Here is a 24986-nt window from a genome sequence, read left to right on the forward strand (position 1 = left end):
CTCCCCCTCCCGCCGCAGCGGCGGCAGCAGCTGGTCTCGGTGTAAACAAGTCGCGGCGACTGGGAACCGGGCCGGGGTGGGGGACGGCGCCCACCAGGGCCCCCCACTCCCAGGCCAGCCACCCCGGCGGACCGGGCTCCCGCGCGCCCAGGCGAGGTGAGGCCCGCATCCTCAGGGCTGCGCGTCGCCCCGCGCCCCGCCCCGCCAGCGAGGACTGTCCCCTTCCCTGGCGCCCGCCCCCCACCCCGCGCCCCAGGTGAGCCCCGGGTCTCAGGTAAGGCTCCGCGATGCAGGTAAGAGCCCCTCGGCATAGACGAGGTTCGGCGTCCCCAGGTAAGAGCTCCACCCCCCTCGGTGACCCTCCAACCTCGGGGAGGCCCCAGCCTCCTCCGGGTGCGGGACCTTTCCCCCAGGTGAGCTCCCTGTATGGTACTTGCAGTCGCCCCCCAGCTCCGCCCCCCGCAGTTCAGCTGAGGTCCTAAAGACCATCCAATTCCTAGCCCCTTCCTGCTCCCCTAAACAGAGCTGACAGCTCATCCACTCTAGAGCCCCTTCCTCCAGTTTCAGTTGCCAGGTCAGCTGGGGTGAGGCTGAAAGCGGGTGGGTGACTCATCTTGGGCTCCTCCTAGCCTCAGTTTCCCCAATGATGCAACTTGAGGCCTCTTCAATGAGTCAAAACTGAGCCAGTTCTGGCCCCTGGAGAGCCTGCTGGCTCTGGGGAGAGGTGACAGCAGCCAAGTGTGACACTGAGAGAGTCCCCGTGGCCCTGGGCGTGCCTGCTTGTGTGTGGCTGGGGTCCTGACCATACACTCACTCACTCCCCAACAGGCACTGGGCTCCCTCTGCTCTCCGTGGGCCGCTCCCCGCGTGGGGCCACTGCCCCTGGCCCCCGCCATGGTGCGGATTTCAAAACCCAAGACGTTTCAGGCCTACTTAGATGATTGTCACCGGAGGTATAGCTGTGCCCACTGCCGTGCCCACCTGGCCAACCACGACGACCTCATCTCCAAGGTAACCAGATCATAGCTGGGGCTGGAATGGGAGGCTTGAGGGCCGCTTGGCAGCTCCCCACCAATAACCCTGACCCCCTCTTCTCTCCCTTCCATCCTTCAGTCCTTCCAGGGCAGTCAGGGGCGTGCCTACCTCTTCAATTCTGTGTGAGTATTTGGCCTCCTGTCTTTCTTTTCCTGACCTCTGTTGTGACCTGTGACCCATGGCACCATGCTGAGACTCCCAAAGCCCTCTGGTTCAGGCAAGAAGCTAAGGACAGACACAGTTGGATACAAGCTAGAGTTGGGCTTTGTGATGGCGGGACCCTCCCTGGGACTGCTCCTATGTCCCCACAGGGTGAACGTGGGCTGCGGGCCAGCCGAGGAGCGGGTGCTGCTGACAGGCCTTCATGCTGTCGCTGATATCCACTGCGAGAACTGCAAGACCACTTTGGGCTGGAAATATGTGAGTCAGTGACCTCTGACCCCAAGCTAGCTTTTGACATGACCTCACATCATAAGCAGCCATCGGATAATCTTGCAGAGTGTATGGGCCCAGCTCACACATGGTCAGGGGATGAAAAGTCAAACAGTCTTTTCATCCCCTGACCATGTTTTCATCTCTGACATCAGACAACAGCTTTTTTTTTCTTCTCTTAACCCATCCATCTCCTCACAGGCACAAGCACTCCATTTTAGAGAGGATGATATAATCAGAATTACCATTTATTGCCAAAAATGCTTATTGTTATGTGCATCACAACAATAATTACAACAATCCTGTAGGTAGAGTCTACTTTCTCTTCACTTTACAAAAGAAGGAAGCCCAGAGATGTTAGGTAACTTGCCCAAGGTCACACATCCAGCAAGTAACATAATAGGGACCAGAATCCTACTTCGTTTTGTTTTTAACTCCAAACCCTTGACCCCAGCTTCTGTTACCATTCAGAGGGTCAGAGAGGTTGCCCAAGACCCCACAGCAGCACAGAGCTTGGGTCCATGTGCCTCCTTTTCCACTGCCCTCCTTACCACTGCTGCTGTCCAGGGTCTGATTTCACTGCTCCGAGTTGCATTTCCTTACCTGGCAGTGGAGGATAAAGCCACCACTTGGCACCCAAGACTGTTATGGAGATCAGATTAGATGCAGCAGCAGAAGATGCTCTTGGGAAACTGCAGCTGCTTGGAGCTGTGGGGCCTCGGTGATGTGGATGCCCCAGGCAGAGGCAAACAGGCAGCCCTGACCAGAGTTCAGCCCTGGCCCTGCCACAGATTTGCCTTGTGTACCTGTGCAGGTGGCTTGGCCTCCCTGGAACTTTGTAAAACAAAGAGGTGGCCAGTGTAGAGGTCAAAAACTCAAGTGCTTGCAGGGCCAAGCAGATACTGTGGATGTGAAAAAGGGGCAACATAGGTTGGAGGCAGCACAGCCTGCCTCTATGTTAGTAATTCAGTTATTTCTATTAAATTCCCTGCTGGCCAACAAACACACGTGTAGGCCAACACTGGCACTCAGGCTACCAGTTTGTAACCCCTGGGTCTTGTAGACACTTACATATCCTCATTGTTGGAGCCAACATGAGCGCTTTCAAAAGTGCCCACTATTCAGGGAGTTCTGTCTATCCCACTAGTGAGAAACTCGACCCTGCCACTTACCAGCTCTGTGTCTGTGGGCAGATGGCTTGGCTTCTCTGGGTGACCGCTTCCTCAAATATGAAATAGGGCCAGTCATATCCATGCCCCAACCTCTATCCCTGCTGGTAAGGCCCTTGCTCCAGGGATGACAGGCTCTCCCCTCCTTTTAGGAACAGGCCTTCGAGAGCAGCCAGAAGTACAAAGAGGGGAAGTACATCATTGAACTCAACCACATGATCAAAGACAACGGCTGGGACTGACCCCCACTCTTGCCTCATGTGGCTCCAGCCCGGCCTGGCCGCCAGGGGGCGCCACTGGCTTCCCTTCGCTGCCGGAAGGGAGCTCTGGACCCGCAGAGCCCTGCAGAGGAAGGACTCGGCTCTTGTACATATATTTTATTGCATGCACTGTGACCTTGGGGGGAGATCAGAAGGTGGGACACCACCACCCCCACTTCCCTGCGATCTGGCTGGCTTGGATCTCATTTTTTAACCTCTTCCCGCCCCGCCTACCCTATCGATATGGCCCTGTGTGCTGTTCTCTTAGCCCAGTGCAGCGTCTGCCCTGTGAACTCCTCCCACTGGGCGCCTCTTACCGCACGCGTGTCCCCTCCCCTAGTTCTGTAGCGTTTGTATATAATAAAACAATGAAGCGGAGACAGCCCCAGGCTTATGTGGAATCGGGAAGGGGGAACTCAAGTGCAGAATCCTGCCTCTATAGACCTGTTCCCATCTGAGCCCCAGTGGGGCAGCAGGTAGGTAGGAACCGGCTAAAGGTGGGAGTCTGCGCTCCTGCGGCCTGGCCTCAGCCATCTTCTCTAGGACCCGGGACAGGTCTCACTGCCCGGGATTCCAGAGCCCACCCTGGCTCCCTAGACCTTGATCTCGGTTGATCGTCTTCTCAACCTTAGCGTTTTGCCACCACCCAGCAGCCCCCGCGGCATCTCTCGATCTTCTCTGCGGCTAAGTTGGCGCTGTGTCTGCTGGGAAGTGTAGTTCCCAGGGCTCCCCAGCACGGGACCTTCTGAAAAACCCAGGCAGCAGCCGGTTGGGGGCTGTAGAGCTGTGGAGATCTGTAAACTTTTGAGACTTGAATGAAGGTGAAGAATGAAAACCAGGAAGGACTCCAGGGTTCGGCCCTTGGCTGCGGACTCCAGTGCCCTGCGTAACAATATGCTCAGGCTCCATCCCTCCAGCCGGCTCGTTCCCTCCAAGCCCCATCCTCCCAGTGAGGGTGGTGGGGGTCACCTGCTAGGAGTCTGAGCCGCCAAGGTCTGCCCCAGGACTCCAGGCTCCATCCCAGGGTGCAGGCCCCGCCCCCTCAGTAGCTTAGCCCTAGCTGGGGCTCCCCCCGTGGGAACGGGGACCAGCTGGCCGGAAGCGCCAAACTGCGTCCCTGTCCAAGTGCCGGGGATCAATCAGGCCGAGGAGTTAATTATGTAATGAGGGGCAGGGGGTCGAGGCTAATGAAGCCTGCGGGGGAGGGTGCCCAGGTATCCGGCCCCCTCTTGTACCCCTTCCAGGCCCCAGGGGTCTCCACCCCAGCCCAACTCCAGGGCCCCAAAGAGGGAGGGGCTGTGATCCTGGGTCTGGAAGGGGCTGAGCTGTGAGCTATAAAGGGGGCATCTCCCAGCACCAGGGGACTCTAGGCAGCCAGACCTGAGGCCAGACAGGACTACTCCATGTATCACCCAAGAGAGTTGTACCCCTCCCTGGGGACCGGCTACCGCCTTGGGCCCCCCCAGCCAGTGACCGATTCCAGCTTCCCGCCTGCCCTGGCAGAGGGTTACCGCTACCCCGGTGAGCTTTGGGAGGAGCTCCTCTGTAGGGACTGAGGGTTGCTGTGGACCTGGGCTGGCTCCTCATTCTCCCCCCATCTCCAGATTTGGACACTCCCAAACTGGATTGCTTCCTCTCCGGGATTGAGGCTGCTCCCCGCACCCTGGCGGCTCCCCCACCTCTTCCCCCTCTGCCCCCAGCCCTGGGCACTGAGCCGTCTCCTCCAGCCCCAGAGGCCCTTCACTCACTCCCTGGAGTCAGCCTGAGCCTGGAGAACCAGGAGCTGTGGAAAGAGTTCAATTCTGTGGGAACAGAGATGATCATCACCAAAGCTGGGAGGTGAGGGGGCTGGGCCAGGGTCAGAGGACCCAGTGTGTTCCTGGTGGGGGGTCTCTGGGAAAGGCAGAGTTCCTGGTGATGGGGCTAGTTTGAGGGTTTCTAGGGGGGCTAGAGCTCTGTCTACGTTCAGAATGTGATTGTGGTCTGGGCCAGGGGTTACTCAGTGACCGATCACGGTCATGTTGTGGCAAAGGCCTGTGGCTGGTTTAGGGACCAACCTAAGGCAAGAGTCATAGGTCAGTCTGGGTCCCGTCCAGAAAGTCTGGATGGATTATAGCTTAGTATGTGGCCTAGATCAAGGGGCCAGTGTATGGCTGGAGTTGGGCTTCAGACTATAACTAGAGTCAAGGGCCAGCCAGTGACCAGCGTCAGAGAAGTCTGGCTAGGATCAGGGTTAGCATTAAAGTTTGTCAGCACATGACTAGATCCAGGGTCACCTTGGAGGCAGGGATATGGTCAGTGTGTGGCCTTGTGGAGCTCTTTATCTAGGCAAGGAACTCGGGCCCTGGCATGGTATCTTCTCCATTGAAAGCAGGGTTGGGATTGTGTGTGTGTGTTTGGTTAATCCTCACCAGAGGACATTTTTCCCATTGATTTTTAGAGAGTGGAAAGGGGAGGGAGAAACATCAATGGTTGCTGCCTCCCACATGCATCCTGATCGGGGCTGGGGATTGAACCTGCAACCCGAGTACATGCCCTTGACCAGGAATCAAACCTGAGACCTTTTGGTGCAAGGGCCAACACTCCAAACACTGAGCCATACCAGCCAGGGCTTTTTTTTCTTTCTTTCTTTCTTCCCTGAAGCAAGTTTGTCCAGTGCTGTAGATTATGGTGCTGGAGATCAGGTGAGATCCTCAGGGTGGAGAGCAAAGAGGCTCCTGGCAAGATTTCCAGGAGAAAAGTGTGACACCCCCCCTGCTTCTGCAAATGGAGTTTGAAGGGCCCAGAGTCAGGATTGCGAGCTCTGCTTCAACCTTTGTGACTCTGATCCGATCCGATCACCTAACCTGTCTCTTGTTTCCTATCTATAAAATGGGATGGAACAAGCTTCCAGGCCCTCCCCTCAGTTCTAACTCCAGCTCGAATGTTCCCTGACAAAACTCTGAGCTGGTGGTTCTGCCCCCTTGTCAGCACTGTGCCTGCTTGTGGCTGCTGGGTAGCTCAAGGCACTCCTGTCTTCTTTCCCATCCAGACGCATGTTCCCTGCTTGTCGAGTGTCAGTCACTGGCCTGGACCCTGAGGCCCGCTACCTGTTCCTTCTGGATGTGGTGCCAGTGGACGGAGCTCGCTACCGTTGGCAGGGACGGCGCTGGGAGCCCAGCGGCAAAGCCGAGCCCCGCCTGCCTGACCGTGTCTACATTCACCCTGACTCCCCTGCTACTGGTGCCCACTGGATGCGGCAGCCTGTATCTTTCCATCGGGTCAAACTCACCAACAGCACACTGGACCCTCATGGCCACGTGAGGCCCAGGCTGGGACCCCAGGCTGGGGGTTGGGGTTGGAACCCAGGGCTAGGGGTCACTTCTGTTTCTTCCCTCCCAGCTGATCTTGCACTCCATGCACAAGTATCAGCCCCGCGTACACCTAGTGCGGGCCGCACAGCTTTGCAGCCAACATTGGGGGGGCGTTGCCTCCTTTCGCTTCCCTGAGACCATGTTCATCTCTGTGACAGCCTACCAGAACCCACGGGTGAGTGACCCTGCTTGAGGGGGGTGGGTGGTGGTACCCTGCCTCAGCTGCAGCTTTGACTCTGGATATGTGCCCCCAGATCACACAACTGAAGATTGCAGCCAACCCCTTTGCCAAAGGTTTCCGGGAGAATGGCAGAAACTGTAAGAGGTGGGCACCATTCATTCATTCACTCATTCATTTACCAAATGTCTATTAATTCCCCACTATGTGCCAAGCACATAGTGGGGAATTAATAGACATTTAATGGTAAATAAAAACATTTATTCATTCACTGATTCAACAAATACTTATTTAGCACCTATGTGCCAGGCACAGTGCTAGGCACTGGAGAAGCATCAGTAAAGAGGACAAATGAAAGCCCTGTCCTCATGGAACTAATACACTGGTGGGCAAAGTAGACAACTAAACAAGAACAGTGAAGATATATGTTAGGGATAAGTTCTAAAGACAAAAGCAAGCAAGGAAGAATTGCAGTGAGGTATTTATTAGATAAGAGGCCTGGAAAGGCCTCACTGAGAAGAGACCTTTGAGAAAAGACTAGACAGAAACGTGGGAGGGAACCATGTGGATATTTGGGAACAGCATGCTGAGCGTGGAACCAGCATGTGCAAGGGCCCTGAGGTGGGAACACACCCGGGAATGGCGAGAGAGGTGGAGACAGATTATGTTAAACAGTAAAGGGTTAATTAGGACTTTGGCTTTTATTCTGAGGACAGCCCCCTGAACTGGTCCTTGCCTTCAAGGCAGAAGAGACAGACATTAATCAAGATTACGCAGAAGAGACAGACATTAATCAAGATTACCCTAACAAATGTAACAGTGTAACTATTACAAATGTTACCAGGGAGGGCATGTTGTGCTATGGGTGGTCAGACGACCTCCTTGAGGAAGTTATGCCTGAATGGAGACAAGGATGAGTTAAGCAGGTGAACAGGGGACAGAAGAGAAGACTGAAAGGCAGCTAGTGAGGATGGCCAGAGCAAGATGGGATGAGCATCGTAGCTTGGGAAGAAGTTTCCATTTATTCTAAATGCAATAGGAAACCACTGGAAAGTTCTAAGTGGGGAATAAGTCCCAGCTTTACTACTTTCTAGTCATTTAATTCTCTGGCCTTTAGTTCCTTCATCTGAAAAAATGGGTATAGTATGAAACCTGGTAGGGTGAATGTCTAGCACCTGGTAAGTGATATCATCATCACCATCATCACTGTCTTTCCCAGGGAGCGAGATGCCCGTGTTAAGAGGAAACTGCGGGGCCCAGAGCCAATAGCCACAGAGGCCTATGGGAGTGGAGGTGAGTACTGTCCCCATGGTGATGGGGCCAGGCCTGAGGTGCTGATCTCCCTCCACCCAACCTGGTTCTTCTGTCTCCCGAGATGCACCAGGTGGTCCCTGTGACTCCACCCTGGGCGGGGATGCTCGTGAGTCAGATCCAGAACAGGCCCCCGCGCCCAGGGAAGCTGCCCCTGCCCCAGCTCCTCTGTGTGGTGGCTCCAGTGCCGAGGCCTACCTTCTGCACCCTGCAGCTTTCCATGGGGCTCCCAGTCACCTACCAACCAGGTGAGTGGGACCAGGGCACAGACTGGGCTGTTCCAGTCTGGGGGTCCCTCTCCAATGTTCTGACACCTTTTTCCACTTCAGGAACCCCAGCTTCCCTCAGGCTCCAGACTCGGGGCGCCCAGCCCCCTACTCAGCTGCATTCCTAGAGCTGCAGTCTGGGCCAGGAAGCTCAGGATACCCAGCGGCTGCACCCCCAGCACCCTTTGCCTCACATTTCCTCCAAGGGGGCCCCTTGCCCTTACCTTACCCTGGGGCCTATCTGGATATGGGGTCCAAACCAATGTACTGAGCCACTGCCAGGCCCCTCTGCCTCCTTCAGTCTTCCATTACAAATTTCCAGTTCCCTTCCCCCAGGCTGTAGCCCCCTCACTTCCACTGACCCCATCCCCCACACCAAATGGCTGCCTTGGGCCTCCTCCACCCCACTTCACACTTTGACTTCATTCCCACCCCCCTCTGGCTTCAAAGCTCTGGCTAAGCTGCTGGGAGTCCAGCTGGGGCCAGCTTCCCCTTCCAGGCTCTCACCTCCGTGCGAAGAGAGGGAGGTTCTGCCTGGCCAAATGGGGCTTTGGACCAGCACCACCAACTCCTGGCTTCACCCTTGGGCTCAGCTAGTCATTATCTCCTTGCCCCAGTGCGAGCCACACCAGAGTATTTTTGTTAATAAAACTCAAAAGACATCCGTGCTCCGGAAACATTGGGCTAATGGTGTTTGGCCCTGGGAGGGACTGGGTGAGCAAAGGTTTTGTGGGGAGACCCCGGCCCCTGATCTAGACTTGCCATTTCCAGCTGCTTTATCTTGTGTGTAAATCCACTTGCTCTGGGCCTGATTCCTCTTCAAGAAAACGGGGGAAGCAATGTCCTGACACTCACTGTTCTGAGAATTAAACAGGCCGTCTCTGAGGGCCGGCCTCTACCGCGCTCAGGAGCAGTCACTGTCAGTGGATGGATCAGGAGGCTCTGGGCAGGTGAGCTGGCCTGCGCCTCACCTTTCCGGTGGGGTCCATCCCAGGTCCCAGGCAGCAGCACTACTCATCCCCAATCAAGTCTGACACAAATCCAAAGACCGTAGTTCTTCTATTAGAATTTTTTCTTTTTCTCAAAATTTTTATCTAAAAACAAACCAAAAAAAATGAAAAAAAGAAAAACAAAAATTATTGGAAACTTCATGGTTCAGGTGGGGAGAAAGGAGGCGCATGGAGCTCAGGCTCCGAGCCTCTCCAGAGAAAGTCCTCACCCTCGAAGTGCCCTCTTTGAGGGAGAGCAGAGCTGGGGACAGCCCCCCATGCCCAGCCTCCATCTGGAGAAGAGGGTAGAGTCACAGTGGTCCAAGGGCCAGAGGGACTGGAGGGGGGTGGGGGGCAGGGGACAAAGGGGTCACAGGAAGTAGTCGGCCACAGGCTTCTTGGAGGGGATGCCCCGCGTCTCTTGGGGAGCAGCCTCAAAGATGATAAAATCTTTCTGGAGATGCTCATCCAGCTCCAAGATGGCTGCCACATTCCCACAGCTGCAAGTCGGAGGGCGAGGGCGAGAGTTAGCGTGTGTCAGCCTAGATCCCACCCCCACCGTGACCCCTGACCCAGGCAGCTCACCGGTAGCAGTAGTTGGGTGCCGACCACACGGTGAGCACAGTCTCATTGAAGTGCCACTTGTAACCTTCCATCACCAGTTGGTGGGCACGGCAGATCATGTCAATGTCGTTGGCTGCATTGAACTGAGCCACCACGTCACTGCCAAATAGGTAGCCAGCCCCACGGGGGCTCACACCCCAGCCTGTTGTGTCTGAGGCAAATGAAGGCAGAGATGGGGAGAGGTGTCCTCAAGACATCTGACTGCCCACTGCCCTTCGAAGGAGAATATCCTGCCCCCTCCCCGAATCAGGCCTGTGGGGCAAGAGGACAGGGCCTGGTTGTGTTCTGGGGGTCCTGGGGGGTTCTGCAAATGTTGAAGCAGGTAAGCTCCAATGATGAGACTTTCCTGATAGTTGGAGTCACCTCAGTCGGAGTGGCCATGCACGTTACTATCCAACTAGGTGCACAGGGAGTGAAAGGAGGTGCTTCTAAGAACCACGCTGCCGCATACAGGTGTGAGCAAGGGCTGCCACAGTTCGTCTGGGAGCAGGAACAGGGCATTCGGGCGCGGCAGGGGAGAGTGGAGACTGTCTTATAGCAGAAGGAGCCCTGCTCCATATTAGCTCAGGAGCTCCCCAAATGAGGGGTTCTCAGGGGCCGATCATTGTAAGCATTTGACCTCTGCAAAAGCCCCTTCGCATGCAGGGAGCCAATGATTTTGTCCTAAACAAGGCTCTGATACACAGACCCTAATTCCGCCCGAGCTCAAAGCACCCAGCTCCCCATGCCCCTGCTCTGAGGGTGCCAGCCAGTCTGCAGGTCAAGGACAGACGCCAGTGAAGACCAGCCCGCTCTACTCTTCCCCAAACGTACCTGGTCTCAGTGTCCTTTCAAGGCACTTGCTTTAACCAAAGCACTCAGTGTCTCAGCAAACTAAGGCTAAAGCCTGGCTGCTCGGCCCCACCTGCCCTCACCTTCAGGGTCAGACCAGAGCAGGTCACACATGGGACCATCATGAGGCACCTCCTGCTTTCGGTCAATCGTCCGGATCTGGTCAAGGGTCTGGATGGAGGGGGAGAGGCCCCCATGCACGCAGAAGATCTACAGGGGAGAGCAAGACAGGAGGGAAGGGAGGCTGAGGCCCAGTGCCTCTCCCACCTCTCCCACCCCCACCCCCACGGAGCCCTGGGCAGCCTACCTTGCCATCAATGATGGCTGACAGGCTGAGGTAGTCAAAGATCTCAGTGCAGTAGCGCCACACGGTCACCGAGCCATATTTACGCAGGCACTCGTCATAGAAGCCATAGACCTGTGTGATCTGACGGCTCTCATGGTTGCCCCGGATCAGGGTGATTCGATCAGGATAGCGAACCTGAAAGTAACCAACCACCAAGCTAGGGCTGGGGTCCAGGCTCTCTCTCTCCCTCCTACATCTCCTCACATCTGTCAGCCCCACTCCATCCTCATCACCACCCTGGCCCAGATTCATGCCATCTCTTGCCTGAATGGTGTTGCACCCACCTCACAGGCTCCCAGCCCTCCTTCAGAAAATACACCCCCTCCCCCCCGGCACCCCATCAACTACACACCTAAAGGTTCTTCTTTCACCTCCCAGATAGAGACCAGGACCAAGACTAGCAAGACATTCAAGGTGCTTTGTCATCTGGCCTCTTACAACCTCTCTCCCACCAGTGGATGTTGTATCCAGTTGAACTCAACTCCTTGTCATTTTCTGAACAGACTGAGCCTCTATTCCCTCCCCTACAATGCCACCCCTCTGACCTCATCCTCCAGGGGCCCAATCAGGTGCCCCCAAGTCAAGGAAAGCTTCTGTGACCACCCTTGCCAAGCAGAATCTGTCATCACCAGCAGCACAGCTCAGAGTTGGGGGTGGATGGAGCAGGAGAGGAGGGCGGAAAGGATGCAGACAGGTCAGGCCTGAGGTGGCCCAGGTTTGGGCTCCAGAAGACAGCAGTCCCCACCTTAAGTGCCAGCAGCAGGAGGAACGTTTCAACGCTGTAGAAACCACGATCCACAAAGTCCCCCATGAAGAGGTAGTTGGTCTCAGGGACGTCGCCACCCACCTGGGGGGAGGGAGAAGGTCCTAAACTGTCCCCTACTCAGTCACGTTGAAGCCCTTCTTTCACAAAGGGCCCACCTAACTAGAGGCCTCTTGCCCCCACTCCACTCACCAAATTCAAGCTTTCCCTCTCAAAGGGGCCTTCCAGTCACCCTCCAGGTCACCTTCCCCAGTGCTGCCCCACACTCACTCTGAACAGCTCCTTGAGGTCATAGAATTGTCCATGGATGTCACCGCATACCTGGGAAGGGAGAGGTGTGTGGGAACTCGCCATCGGAAAGCCTCTGCTCCCAGGGGACATCTCCCAACGGTCACTCTTAGCTAAGCCTCCGCTTCTCCGCCCAAAACCTACTGTCCCGCCCGTTAGCCTGGTCTGCAATCCCCCTCCGTCCCACAGTGAATGCCAGCTATTCTCTGGGCAAGAGCTAGAGCCAGGTCTTTTCAGACCTGCAGCTCTGGGAGGACCTGGCCCCTGCTTTCCCTGCTCCCCTCAAGGTGCCCAGAATGAAGTCCTGACAACGAAGAACATGTAGAAACGTGGAGTAGAATCACTTACCAAACGGAGGGTCCTTCTGCCCTGGCCCAGAGTCTCTCTCCAACAAGTCAAAAGCCCCTTCCCACAACTTCCATTTCTTACAGCGAGGGGCCCTTGAAGATGGGGCTCCCAGGGAGGAGGGAGCCCACAAGGCTACAGCGAATGTCTACATGCCTCCAAACCACGCTGGCTTCGGAGGGACAGAGGGTACTCACTGTGACTGGCGAGTCCACCCTCTGCACGTTGCTCTCCTCTACCAGGATCTCCCTGCAGACAGAAGAACAGGGTCACCACAGCCAGGCCAGGCCAGGCCAATTCCCGATCTTTTGGGGGGGGTGGGGGGGAGGAAGGATATGCGGCAGTCCTTGAACCTCTACAGGGCAGGAGTGAGGTGCGCAATTTCCCCAGGAAAGGCTGACCACAGCCCTCACGGCTCAATACCCTCCCGTGGTTCCCCCGCTGCCGGCAAGCCGAAGCCCAAACTCTTGTTCTAGCTTTCAACGCCTTTCCCCGGTAGGCTGTGGCTTTCCCAGCCTTGACCTCCCAGCCCTCACCCTCCACCGCTTCCTCTCACGCGTCCGCACTCCCAGAAAACAGATCTCTGCACGGAGCCCTCTGCTCCCTGCCCTGCCCGCTCCGCTGGAGTGCTCCGAGGCTGTGCCCTGGCGGAGCTCCTGCAGCTCCTCTCCACCCCACAGGGGCCTTCTCCCAGGCTGTCTAAATGCACAAGGGGCTCACCCTGGGCAGGCCAGTCATCAAAGTGATCTTCAAAGTGATACGTTGTTGCTTTTTTTCATTATTTAGTTAGAGGAAGTGAGGACTTCATTCTGTCATCTTTCATTGCAATGCGTCTGACATAAGTGAGTGAGCATGACCTAAAACCACTGTCAGGTTCAGACACCCGATTTTAGTACAATTTCCAGATTTCATCCTTGATGGTAATAGCAGCGGTGAACATTCCCGTTCACACCATACGCCAGGACTCTAGTATGAGCTTTGCATGGATGACACATGCAATCAAACCACCACCCTCAAAGGTAGGCACTGTGATGACTCCCACTTCTCAGATGAAGAAAATGGTTGAAGTCATACAGGTGGGACTTGAACCAAAGCAACCTGACTCTAGGGTCTGTGCGCTCTCATCAAGCCACTTTGATGTGGCCCAGGCCTGGCTCAGCCCTGACTCTGCCGGTCTCCCAGACTCGGTTCCTACAGGCCCCGCAGGGCACGCTGCATGACAAAGGCAGCTCCAAGGAGGTGTGCTTTGCTTTCTAGGAATGGGAGGGAGGCCCTGGCTGTAGTCTGGGGGCCCTGCAGCAACCAGGATCTCCACCCTGTACTGCATCTTGTGTTGAACATCATTCCTCATCAACTGCTTATAACGACCTTTTCAACTGACTGGGGGAGCTTCTTTTCCTCCCCATCTGACAGGTAAAAAACCGAGGCTCACAGAAAAAAGGGGCAGGATCAAGGTCACAAAGCTGGTGTCTCAATTGGAACCCAGGAGCCCAACTTCCTGAGAATTTATGCCAGCCTCTCCCGGACTCGGGGTCAAAACTTCACCGCAGTGCCTGCCAGTAGGGCCAGCATGGTGTGGAATGACCCCATCTCTGTCACCAGCAGCACATCACCAGCCCTCTCAGGGCTCGCACCTGCTCAGCTTTACGTCCACAGCTAACACTGCCTTTCTAAGTGCTCACCAAGTGCCAGGGCCTGTCTCTGGATATGAAGACTCTCATTTGAGTTTCATGATGATTTCAAATACTTGGAGAGGTCAAGTGACTTGACCGGGGTCATACTGTTCAGCGATGGAATTCGTACTCAAGACCACCTGATGCAAAATCCCTGCTCTTCGAATATGCTGACTTTTTAATAAGAGCAAGTCAGCTCACACACTTCAGGCCTCTGTAATTCCCAGGGTCGAGTCTGTATACCCTCTGAGCAAGCCAAAGCTCTCGACACTACCAGCCTTGGCCTGGGTCACTGGTGGGCCCCCAGGAAGCCATGGCCCGGTGCTAGAATTGGCCTCCTTCACACTGGGCCTGAGATAATAGCGGCCAACTCGAGCCTCTCTAGTACCTCCTAGCTCCGGCTCAGTCTCAGCTGGACACGACCTCCCACCCCTCCGTCCTCTGTAGCCTCTCATGGTCTAACTGTCTCTGCCTGGCTGCCCATGAGCATGGAGAGCAGTAAAAGACCTGGATGCAAAATCAACCTCCCCTCCAACCATCAGTCAGACTGTGGGTAAGACATTATCTTCTCTAAGACTCAGATTTCTCTTCTCAAATACTCACTCCTGCCCTCCTATTCCGTAGGGCTGCTGCAAAACACAATGGTGACTAAATATATAACTTCTCTGTTATTCTGGAAACTCCACCATGCTTCCCAAGCTTTAGCTATCATCACCACCAAATTGATCCAGGTCCTACGGGGGCAGATAAGACATATGGGAAAAAGAATGGTGCCAGGCAGCAATTGGTTTAAGTTCCTAAAAATGCCATCAAGACAGAGGAAGCAGACAAAACATGGAAGAGCCACAAACAAGCATTTAAAAAGGGGCCTTGCCTGTTCACCAAACCCACACAGGCCCTGTCTGGGGGCTAGAGTGTCTGGGGTGGGAGGGAGCCAAGCAAAGAGCCACAAGTTCAGCACCCAGCTCTGCCCCCCTCTCTCTGGGTGATCTTTAGTCGAGTCACTATGCCTCTAGGAGTCACAGCCTCCGTTCTGTAAAATGGAGCAAACAATTCCAACCTCACAAGATTGTGGTGGGGAGGAAATGGATATAAATTCTTTGCCAGTACAAAGCCAGGCTAATAGTGCTTCTGCTATTCAGTAAGTGTAGGGTAATTCTGTTCTTTTCTCTCTCTGTTTTAAATAGATTTTTATTAATTTCAGAGGAGGAGGGAGAGGGAGATATAAACATCAATGAAGAGAAAGAATCATTGACTGGCTGCCTCCTGCACATCCTCTTCTGGGGATCAAGTCCTCAATCCAGGCATGTTCCCCACCCAGGAATCAAAACGTGACCTCCTGGTTCATAGGTCGATGCTCAGTCACTCAGCCACCCGGGCCAGGCTGGCTCTTTTCTCACAAGTCTCCAGTTTGGCGGAAGCCAGTCACACAGCACCTCAGAGGAGGCAGGTAACTGGTCTCCTCACGGCTGCCCACACACCTCAGGGCCCCCGATCTTCCTCTCATCCTGCTGGGACGGCCGCCCTCCCTGGCCCTGCTCCCATCCGCTACCCTAATTATTCCCTCTTTCAAGGCCACTTTCTGTTAGAAGTTCCCCGATGACTTCAGTCCGTACCAGCACTGCCATCTCCCTACACAGTGATAGCAGTGACACCTAAGGATTGCTGAGCACTCACGCTGCACCAAAGCACTCTGCTAACTTCACCCCAAGCACCAACTTACGGACTCTTCCAGCCGTCTTATTCAGTACTATGATGCCCAACTTACAGATGAAAAACAACAAAGCGTTCCGGAGACCTCGGGGACCACCAGCACAGATAGTAAGTGGCAAAGCTCAGATTCCAACCTACAGCCATGACCCCCCAGAGCCCGCGATTTTAATCACTACGCGTTCCTGCTCCCACAGAGCTCGAAGCCGGGCCTCCCTCGTGCCACGAATTCACGCTGAATTCTACTCTGGCCTATTTGCCGCCATGTCTCAGGCTCCCACCCTGCACACGAGAGGACCCCACTCACTCCACCTCGCGTCGTGGCCTGAAAAGAACAGGACCCGAGCACTGGCTCAGGCTCCCTCCCGCCCTCGCTGGGCTGGCTCTGAACAGGAGAGCCCTCATCTGTCTGTCAAAGGGGGGCACCATGCCCCACCTCCGGGGTTGTGGCTGGACTCTGTGTTATAAACCAGGGTCTTTAGCGTCCCTGCCTTGCACTTCGGTTCTTGCTGACGTTCCTGCGTGTCCTCTTCCTCTGCAAGGCCTACCCGCGAAGGTCAGTCCCCCCGGCACATAGCAGGGGCGCTTCCCTGCGCGTCCCCCGTACTCTCGGTCACTCGCCGCCTCACTGAACACATCCCCCCACACTCCAAGTCTCGGTCCGGGCCTGCCGTCCCCGCGGGCTGCTCGGGCCCAGGCCTCCGTCCGCTCTCCTCCGGGAGCGTTTCCAGGCCGGGGCCGCGGGCCTCCCGCGCCGGGGCTCACCGGGCCTTGGCGCACAGGGCCTTGACTTCGCTCTCCTTGATGAGCTCGCAGCGCCGCAGCTGCTCGATCTGCCGGTCCAGGTCGCTGATCTCCGCCATGGCCCACCCCGGCGGGTCCGAGCCGGGGCCGCCGCCCCTCCGCGCCCCACAGGGCTCTCCTGGGAGAGGCGAAGCGAGCGGGTGAGAAGGTCCCTCGGGGGTCCGGGGGGGGGCTCGATTCCGAGGCTGGCCCGCCCCCCTCACGGCCCACCGCCCCGGCTGCCCCCGCGGGGGCCGGTGGTCTAGGGGGTCCCCGGCTCTTACCGCCGCTGCGACTTCGGCTCCGGCTCCGGGGCTCCCCGCCTTCCCCCTCCTTCCCTCCGCTCCGGGCCGCCGCCGCCGCCGCTTCTACTTCCGGCCCCTCCGCGGAAGCAAAGGAGGCGAGTTCCGCCGCGCGTCGGATGTGACGTCATACACGCCCTGCCCCGCGCCGCGCCCCCGCCCCCACCTCCGGGCCGGGGCGGAGGGGAGCCGGGACCCGGAAGTCAGCCTCGGGCGGAAGTCACTGTGGCCGTGGGGTGCGATCTCGGGGCCGGGTCGCCCCCGGCTCAGTTGGGGAGGCCGAGGCCCGGCCGGGTCCGCCAGGGACGTGGATACACGTGTTGTTGGCCTGTGTTGGTCGGCCTCCGCCATGACAGCCCGAGGATGGACTCGCCTGGCTCGCCCCGGCCGCCCGCCCTGGTACCGGGCGCCCCGAATGCTCCCCGGTGGGCGAGGCAGCCTCAGCCCGACCGCCTCCCGCGGCCACGGGGGACTCTGCCGGGAAGACCTCCCCGTTAGAGGCACAAAGTCCGCCACGCCTGTGCCGGTCCGCATGGCCTCTGATTGCGGGGTCCCCTTGACACCCCTCCGTTGCTTTCTGTCGTCTTCACATTTTATCCCTTTTCTTTTTAAAGGAGGAAACGAGCTTAGAGAGGTTAAGTAACTTGTTCACATTTGCATAGCTAAGAATTGGGGTTTGAGTCAAGGTTGAAATTTGAACCCAGAACAGCTGTGTTCTGATTTAGCTTCCACCCATCAATCACACTTTGCAGAGTTCAGTCATAAGAAGCCCAAAGCTCCCTGCAGTGCTATTCGAGTTCCTCTGCTCCCCTAGTCTCTGTTCCTGCAGGCAGAGGAAGCGACTAGTCCTTAAACGAGTCTTGTACAAGGTGCTCCCTTTTGGAACGTCCTTTTCACCGTCTTCCATGACCTTCAGTTTCCATTTGCTTTATTTCAGGTGTTTCAGGGTTGACCGTAGGCACAGAATGAGGGCCAGAGTTTGCAGGGGCTGTGGGAGTGTTGATTTTGTATGTCGGCAACATATAGAAATGTACAGAGAAGGACAGGGCCAAGTTCTTAAACTCCTAGAAGGTCCTAGGGTTAATCAGTTCTATATCTATCATTACATGGATTTAGTAGGTCCGGAGAGATCAGAAGGCCAAGATTTTTTTTTTTCCTCTAGAAGGAAGCTCAGACAGGAAAGGGTCCATATCAGAAAATCTGAGAAGTGGCAGGAATACTACGTCCCTGGTTATGACTAGGACCTTCAACAGTTGAGAATATCTGGTGTATTTACTGCTGCACCCAGCCTGGGTGATTGGGGGAGGGTCCGAGGCAGAGAAGGCTAACCCCTATTTTGTAAAACTACTGTTTGAAATTCTGTTTTAGACAGCCTCTTATTCTAAAAATATAACTTTGCTTTCTAGGCTGCTTGAATAATAAGGAAGATAAACTTAGCTGTCTGGCCTTGTAGGCCAGACACTAGACACGCCCATACTCACAAGCCATACCAGATGTATTATTTATTTATTTTTAATATATTTTATTGATTTTTTACAGAGAGGAAGGGAGATAGAAACATCGATGAGAAACATCAATCAACTGCCTCCTGCACATCTCCCACTGGGGATATGCCCACAACCAAGGTACATGCCCTTGACCGGAATCGAACCCGGGACCCTTCAGTCCGCAGGCCGATGCTCTATCCACTGAGCCAAACGGGTTTTGGCTAGATGTATTTTTTAATTGGATATCACTGTGTTGTTTTCAAGGCCACAGCTTCCAGCGAGATAACCACTAAGCACACATAGGGCTGGCTCTTTAATAAAAAGGAAAGTTCTGCTTGTAGGTCTGCTTAGAATTTGAATTTATTTTTCTCTAAGCCCACCGGTGATTTAAAAAAAAGTGTAATTCCAAACTCGAAGTGTTGCTTGATTTTTTTTCCGGTTTTCTGCAACAGCATGACAGGGGTAAGTGCAGGGCCCTCGTTCTGGCTCCATGGAATGCAGCAGCTAGCTGCTAGAGGCTTCATTCTTAACCTGGAACCTGAGTTCTGTCTCTGCACATTGTTGGCATTGGAGAGGATTCCAGATTCTTCAAGGGGTTCCACAGCCCAAGAAGACTAAGTAGCCAGTTTAATCCCATTTCCTATTAAAATGGGAAGACTGACAGACTCAACAGTGTAGATTAAGGAAATATGCATTAATATTCTTTTTTTTAAATATCTTTTTATTGATTTCAGAGAGGGACAGGGAGAGAGTGAGAAACACCGATGATGAGAATCATTGATCCACTGCCTCTCGCATGCCCCTAGGGAGTTCGAGCCTGCAATCAAAACATGACCTCCTGGTTCCTAAGTCCACACTCCACCTCTGAAACCTAGCTGGGCCCACACCTGCAGGGCTGCATTAATATTCGTTAAAAAAAAGAAAGTATGTTTTATCGATTTTTTAGAGACAGACAGAAACATCAAGAGAAAAACATCATCGACCGGCTGCCTCCTGCATATCCCCCACTGGGGATCGAACTCACAACCCGGGCAAGTGCCCTGAGTGGGAATCGAACCGAGGACCTCTTGGTTCATGGGTCAACCCACAACCACTGAACCACACTCGCCAGGCTGCATTAATATTCTTGTTTCCACCAAGAAAGAGTGTGATCTCCAGCAATAAAGCCTGAAGCTTGAATGGGAAAAACATCTACTCATACAGAACGTTTTCATGTTGCCTGGCTCAGAGACTCAGGCAATCTCAGCTGTTGTCTGTGGCTGTTTTTGTCACAGGGCCTTCTGCACCCTGAGGTCTAGGCCTAAGAGTCTGAGCCTGCAGCCTCCTACAACCAGCAGCTATACACACTCCCCGACTATGAGCCTTATCTGATGCTGCTAGTGGAAGGGGTAAGAGCCTCTGATGGTTGAAGAAAATTTCACAAGCTCTCCTCTTGAAACCCTGGGCAACTATAAAACGAAACAGGAAAGTCTTACCCCATCCCTTCACCATTTTCCTACCCAAGAAGGAAGAACATAAAACAAGAGCTCTTTCTTCTGGACTCGGCCACCTCCCCAGACACTCCCCTGACTCAGACACTACAAACATGGACAAGAAACTCCCCCTTAAATAGTTGTTTATTGGCAGTGGGCTGGAAAGGGCATTGGAGTTGGCATACACAGACAACACCACGCAACCAATGTCACAAGGGAGGCAAAAGTGCTGGGAAAGAGCAGCCTGGAGCCCGGGATGAGGCCTCTTCAAGAGTGAGTGTGGCAGGGGGTGGGGCCTGGAGTGTTCGAGGGGCAGCCTTAGATCACCTCTGCTTAGTAGGCATGGTTAGAGATGAAGAGGGACTGGCTGGCTGCAGCCCCAGTCTGGCCGCTTGGGGTGTACTTTCCTTGGCAGGCGAGGCTGTTGGCCTAAGAGGGGAGAGGAGCCAGAGTAAGGTTTGTGTTGAGAATCCCATCCACCCCGGCACTCTGCCCACCTGCTGCTCCATCCTCACCAGCGCTCGCTTGATGTATTCCTCCTGGGCAGTCTTCAGGTTCTCCTTCTTTCCACCCCAGGCCTTCAGAGCGGAGGCCTGCAGGGCCCGGCCATAGGAGAAGGTCAAGGCCCATGGCTTCAGCAGGGGGCACTTGTTGATGGCATTGAGGTTGATGGATGCCTCCTCCTCACTCTGACCTCCAGATAGGAAGGTGATCCCTGTAAAACAAAGGTGAAATGGGGAGAGGGGTTGTAGTCCGAGACCCAGAGGACTGCTAGGAGTTCCCAGCAGCTGGCCTGGAAACCAGACCAACAGGCATAAAGATTGTGGATACCGTCTGTCTACCTCCCAGAGGGCAAGATGAGAGTGCGGGTCTCACCAGGGACAGCGGGCGGCACTGTGCGGCGCAGCGCAGTGACAGTTGCCATGGCAATCTCCTCGTTAGAAAATTTCTGGGTACAGGCATGGCCTGGGGTGACCATATTGGGCTTCAGCAAGGTGCCTTCCAGGTAGATGTGGTGATCACTCAGAGCCTTGTAGACAGCAGCCAGCACCTACAGTAGGGCAGGACCAAAGTGGGGTGGGGCGGAGTGGGGGGACAGGAGTCAGCCCCAAGGCCCTTGGCCCAGCTGCCAACCCACCACCCTGCCCAGGCAGGAAGCAACCTACCTTTTCAGTTACATACTGACAGCGCTTCAAGTCATGGTCGCCATCGGGGAGGATCTCAGGCTCCACGATGGGCACGATGCCGTTCTGTGGGGTGAGGGACAGAGTAGCTATGAGACCCCCTAGAGGCCTCAACTCTGCCTACAGCCCTCCACAACCACTGGCCAAGGCCTTAGCTCCACGAAGACAGAGACTCATGGCTTCAAAGCCCTCAGCTTTGCAGGATGTAGGACACAGGATCTCCTCAGATCAACCCACACAAGCCCTCCACTGTCCTCCACAGGCTCAAGCCTGATGACTGGTGAGGATCCGGAGCAGCTGCCTTGGGGGAGGCAGACATCCTGGCAGATGGGTGGCAGGCTAGATGACACTCTAGAACCAAATGAGATGGAAGCTGGCCTGTTGGGGATGTGCAGGCCCACCTGCTGGCAGATGCTGGCATAACGGGCCAGAACGTTGGCATTTTCCATGATGGCAAGGGCTGAGGGGGTGTGTTCCCCAATCTTCAGCACACAGCGCCACTTGGCAAAGTCAGCTCCGTCTTTCTTGTACTGGGCACAGCGCTCAGACAGCCCATCCAGCCCTGGAAAGGGGATGAGAAGTCAAAGCCTGGCAGAGGAGGGGGCAAGTGTCTCCCACTCATCCTGGGCTCTTAGAGGGGCACCAACCTGGGTGGGTTGGTCAGCAAGGCAAGGAGCCAAACAGTTCTCACCTTGGGTCGTAGTTTCACCATTTGTTCCTGCCAGGGGTACCACGCCCTTGTCTACCTGTTGGGGTAGGACAACACTATAAGGCAAGTAAGCAATCTCTACTACCTTCTTCTCCGCTAGAGCCCTCCGTCACCTAACCTCACGTGACACCTCCTGGGCTTCAAATGTTTCCACTTGGCTACAGTATCTGATCCTGAGGCGGGATACGGGGGTTATTATTCGACAGACAGCCTGGGAACCTACTACTTGCTAACTCTGTGAGCAAAACACACCACTGCCTTGAGCTTCTGGTTTTCATCTGTATAATAATGGGTAATGACTTGCTCTTAGAACTTCGAGGATTAAAAATACCAAGCAGGGCAGTTTCTAGCTTTCCTTACATCCGGTCTGGGGTAGACTCCTCCCCAAGTCTCCAGGCTCCCAGCCCAATGTTCACCCCGCCAGCCTATTACTTTGGATGACTTTTCGATTTTGCTTCTAGGCAAGGTGTCTCGAAGCAAATGAGGCTTTTCCCCAGACCATTTCAGATCTCACATTCCGAGGCCCAGCCTCCTCACCTTGATGCCCACAACACCACCCTTGGATTTGATGACTTGGGGGAAGGGGCGCCCATCATCTGTCTTCTGATAGAGTGTCTCATGGAAGAGGATGACACCCCCGATGCAGGGATTCACTCGGTCGTCGGCAGTCAGCAGCAGCTGGCGGTAGAAGCGCCGGTTCTCCTCGGTGTTCTCAGTGCCGATGGACTGCAGCCGCTTGGCAATGCTCCCTGGAAAGGAATCGCCCGTGGTCACAGGGGGATCAGCCTGTCACCCCACGCCTGGGCCCTCCTCCCACTGTGTCCTGATCGCACCAGTGGACTCATCTGCAGCCAGGATGCCCTTGCCCGGAGCCACGATGCGGTGAGCAATGTCACTTAGCTCCTTCTTTTGCTCCGGGGTCAGCGCTGGGTATTGGTAGGGCATGGTGCCAGTCAGTGCCTGAGCAGAGGAGACACATGGGGGAGCATGGGTTAGCTGGGTCTCCCAATGAACAGAGCCCCTTGCCAGGGCCAAGTTCCCTACCTCCCCTTCCCACACCCAGCAGGTCTTGGGGTACTTCCCCAGCTCTCCCCTACACCCGACTTCCCTATACTAGGCCTGCCTCCTGTACCTTTCCTAACTCTCTGTGTTGCTGGGTGTTGCCCAGCTGAGGGTGGGGTTGCATACTGGCATCTGGGCCAAAGGAATAGGCCAGAGCCATGGACAGATGGCTCGTGTAGAAGTTGGACCCTTCTGGCTTGCGCTTTGCCATGGGGTCACCTTGCCTAGAAGCAAAATCGAATCGCAGTCTTTTAGAATTTAGAGGTCTGCATAAGGCAGAGGGCCCAACCCCCTCATCTGAAAGGACCCAGAGGAAGGTCTGTGTTCAAGTCATACAGCAACCCAAGGGTCAGATCTGAGATTAGAACCCAGATCTGACTGCCATAGGGGCGTTCCTTCCGATCCATCCAAGATCCCAGAGCTGGGACTGGCACCAAGGCCTCAAGGACATCCCAAGGTCAGGCTTCTCCCCCCAGAGTGGGGTGGGAGGGCATGAGGAAAAGGGTATGGAGAAGGGTGTAGGAGGGAATCAGAAGGCAGGAAAGGGCAGCAGAGGAAGCCCGGCCCGAGGCGGAGGAAAGGGATAGTTTTGCCCATCTCACTGCTCAAGCAGGGTAAGCGTGCGGAGGAGAGGCAAGCGCCCCACCCCTTCCCCTGAAAAGCGCTCCTGTCTGCTCGCCGGGCTGCAGCTGTTCCAGGCTCAGAATCAAGGTCACCCGATAAGAAAAGACAGGGAAGGTGTTAATAGGGCAAGAGGCGCTGCCAAGGGTTGCCCTCCTCGCCAGGGGCGCCTGTGCCCCCGGGCAGGGCCCCCACCCGCCTTAGGGCACCTGAAGCAGTACACGGCCTGGCCCCTAACCCTCGCTGCCTCGCAGGCTCCTTGCAGAGGCAAAGGGGCCATGATCCTTTGCACTAGGGGTCCCGGCAAGAACAGGGAGGGGGACCGGCCCTTCACCTCGCCCTGCTTCCTCCCCGCCATGACTCAGCGCGCGGAGCCCGCATTGCGCAGTGAAGCCGGCGAGCGCCAGCTGGAGCGGCTGGGGAGTGCGGGCTGGGAGTCGCGTGTGTGTGCGGGGGTGATGATGGAGGAGATGCCGGGACCCGGGGCGGGGGGCTCCGCCCGCCCCCAGGCCCCCTCGCGTGGCCTCAGACCTTCGCACGTGGCGAGGCGCGCTCACCTGGCACGGGGGGGCGGGCGTGGCGGTGTCGCGGCGGCGGGCGGCGGGCGGGCGGGCGAGGCGGGAGCGAACGCGGAGGTCGTCACTACCAGCCTGTTCTGCGGCGCATTCCAAGAGGAACGCCGGCTATTTAGCTCGCGAGTGGGCGGCCCGGGAGGAGGCGCCGGCCTTATAAGGGCACCGCTCCGCCCTCCGCTGCGTTTTTCCTTTCGCCGGGGCTGCAGGCGCCCGGGCGCCCAATGGCAGGCGAGTCACTGGGAGCGGCCGCCCCCAAAGGCGAAGCTCGGAGGCGGCTCGCGGGCGGCGAGAACACGACATCCCCCCCCCCCCCCATCCTCCTCGGACGTGACTCGGGCCACATCCCGCCGGCCCCGTCCCTCCCTCTCCCTCTCCCCCCGCCTGGCGCGCTCTGGGCGCGGTGACTCAGCTGGTTTGGGGCCCCCGATGGGGCTGTGGCTGGGGCGGGGGGCGGGGGCGCGGGTGGAGGAGCCGGGAAGACCCGAGCTCCGCTTCCCTCCCCGGCCCAACCCCAGCTTCCGGCCTGCGCGGTGCGGCGGGTGCGGGTGGCGACCGTCCCTGGAGGCCGAGCTCGGGGTCTGGCGGCCACGCCCGCCGGCTGCTCCGAGGCCCCGGGCCGCCCCTCCGCGCTCGCTGGCCCGGGTGCAAGTGGCAGCGGCGGAGGACGAGGAGGCCGCGGGCTGCCTGGGGGAGGCGAGGCGGCGGCGGTGCGGGGCGACACGCCCCATGGTGCGCGCAGGCTGCAGAGGCCGCGGGGCCGCGAGGAAGGGGCCGGCTGCGCTCGGGCCCTCGCAAGCTGAGCGCCCGGGACACCCGTCCCGTGGACTGACGCCTCAGAATAAAATGTGTCGCACGCCGATCAGCCTCCCAGACACATCCCGCGCCCCGTCCTAGGTCTTCCCTCCAGCCCGGCCCCACCCAGCGCCTTCCCGCTGGCGCCCACCTGGAGGCCGGAGCAGCGGGCAGAGCCTGGTCAGCAGCGAGTGAGCCAGGCGGCACCGGGCTGGGTTATAAAGCAGCGCCTGCCCTCCCCCCGCCAGTGTCCCCAACCTTCTCCACTGACCCCTGCCCTTTCCTGCCCGGATCCACGGGCAGGGACCTATATTTAGGGAAACCTGAAGCTTCTGACATTCAGGCCGGCGTGGGGCCCCGAGTGCGAGAAGCGGGGAGCGAGCTGGGCCTGCCCTATTTTAAGGCCTGGGGAGGGCCCCTGCCCAC

General features: G+C 56.6%; 4 protein-coding genes across 9 annotated transcripts; 2 read left to right on the plus strand and 2 right to left on the minus strand.

Moving 5' to 3' along the window:
• The first annotated feature begins 18 nt into the window (after positions 1–18).
• YPEL3 (yippee like 3) lies at positions 19–3274 on the plus strand. The gene is made up of 5 exons (XM_036310053.1): positions 19–156; positions 829–1011; positions 1114–1157; positions 1347–1455; positions 2789–3274. Exons 2-5 carry the CDS (start codon positions 895–897, stop codon positions 2876–2878), a joined length of 360 nt encoding a protein of 119 aa, XP_036165946.1. The 5' UTR covers positions 19–156; positions 829–894; the 3' UTR covers positions 2879–3274.
• Positions 3275–3429: 155 nt separating this feature from the next.
• TBX6 (T-box transcription factor 6) lies at positions 3430–8671 on the plus strand. The gene is given in 8 exon segments (XM_036310044.1): positions 3430–4447; positions 4450–4735; positions 5928–6195; positions 6278–6424; positions 6504–6574; positions 7647–7720; positions 7803–7986; positions 8068–8671. Coding segments are annotated over 8 exon segments (1386 nt in total). The 5' UTR covers positions 3430–4299; the 3' UTR covers positions 8276–8671.
• Positions 8672–9058: 387 nt separating this feature from the next.
• On the minus strand, positions 9059–16762 carry PPP4C (protein phosphatase 4 catalytic subunit). Of its 4 annotated transcripts, XM_036310049.1 has the most exons (9): positions 16641–16762; positions 16339–16495; positions 12388–12439; positions 11828–11878; positions 11540–11641; positions 10756–10929; positions 10532–10658; positions 9579–9768; positions 9059–9493 (listed from the first exon to the last, which is right to left on the minus strand). In XM_036310049.1, the coding sequence occupies exons 2-9, from the start codon at positions 16434–16436 to the stop codon at positions 9364–9366; spliced, it is 924 nt and encodes a 307-aa protein (XP_036165942.1). In that variant the 5' UTR covers positions 16437–16495; positions 16641–16762; the 3' UTR covers positions 9059–9363. The 4 variants fall into 4 exon arrangements, with proteins under 4 accessions (XP_036165942.1, XP_036165943.1, XP_036165944.1 ...); XM_036310050.1 differs by lacking the exon at positions 11540–11641; XM_036310051.1 differs by lacking the exons at positions 16339–16495; positions 16641–16762 and adding an exon at positions 16010–16295.
• A 2981-nt stretch (positions 16763–19743) lies between these two features.
• ALDOA (aldolase, fructose-bisphosphate A) lies at positions 19744–24852 on the minus strand. 3 transcript variants are annotated; one of them, XM_036309286.1, is made up of 9 exons: positions 24712–24852; positions 22344–22470; positions 22048–22259; positions 21493–21547; positions 21203–21363; positions 20784–20867; positions 20494–20668; positions 20133–20332; positions 19744–20046 (listed from the first exon to the last, which is right to left on the minus strand). In XM_036309286.1, the coding sequence occupies exons 2-9, from the start codon at positions 22453–22455 to the stop codon at positions 19951–19953; spliced, it is 1095 nt and encodes a 364-aa protein (XP_036165179.1). In that variant the 5' UTR covers positions 22456–22470; positions 24712–24852; the 3' UTR covers positions 19744–19950. The 3 variants fall into 3 exon arrangements, with proteins under 3 accessions (XP_036165179.1, XP_036165181.1, XP_036165178.1); XM_036309288.1 differs by lacking the exon at positions 24712–24852 and adding an exon at positions 23751–23891; XM_036309285.1 differs by lacking the exon at positions 24712–24852 and adding an exon at positions 22643–22798.
• Between the last annotated feature and the right edge of the window lie 134 nt (positions 24853–24986).

This window comes from Myotis myotis, unplaced genomic scaffold (genome assembly GCF_014108235.1).
Source record: "Myotis myotis isolate mMyoMyo1 unplaced genomic scaffold, mMyoMyo1.p scaffold_m19_p_5, whole genome shotgun sequence".
Taxonomy (NCBI): Eukaryota; Metazoa; Chordata; class Mammalia; order Chiroptera; family Vespertilionidae; genus Myotis; species Myotis myotis.

What these genes read in the sequence shown, in the direction of transcription:
- YPEL3 (XM_036310053.1), top strand. Translation starts at nt 895, where the DNA reads ATGGTGCGGATTTCAAAACCCAAGACGTTTCAGGCCTACTTAGATGAT. An exon ending in ACGACGACCTCATCTCCAAG is followed by an intron (nt 1,012 to 1,113) that starts GTAACCAGATCA and finishes TCCATCCTTCAG; the next exon opens with TCCTTCCAGGGCAGTCAGGG. An exon ending in GCCTACCTCTTCAATTCTGT is followed by an intron (nt 1,158 to 1,346) that starts GTGAGTATTTGG and finishes ATGTCCCCACAG; the next exon opens with GGTGAACGTGGGCTGCGGGC.
- PPP4C (XM_036310049.1), bottom strand. Translation starts at nt 16,436, where the DNA reads ATGGCGGAGATCAGCGACCTGGACCGGCAGATCGAGCAGCTGCGGCGC. An exon ending in GCCCTGTGCGCCAAGGCCCG is followed by an intron (nt 12,440 to 16,338) that starts GTGAGCCCCGGC and finishes TTCTGTCTGCAG; the next exon opens with GGAGATCCTGGTAGAGGAGA. An exon ending in TCCTGCTGCTGGCACTTAAG is followed by an intron (nt 10,930 to 11,539) that starts GTGGGGACTGCT and finishes GGTTACTTTCAG; the next exon opens with GTTCGCTATCCTGATCGAAT.
- ALDOA (XM_036309285.1), bottom strand. Translation starts at nt 22,783, where the DNA reads ATGGCAAAGCGCAAGCCAGAAGGGTCCAACTTCTACACGAGCCATCTG. An exon ending in GTCAGTATGTAACTGAAAAG is followed by an intron (nt 20,669 to 20,783) that starts GTAGGTTGCTTC and finishes GCCCTACTGTAG; the next exon opens with GTGCTGGCTGCTGTCTACAA. An exon ending in AATACATCAAGCGAGCGCTG is followed by an intron (nt 20,047 to 20,132) that starts GTGAGGATGGAG and finishes CTCCCCTCTTAG; the next exon opens with GCCAACAGCCTCGCCTGCCA.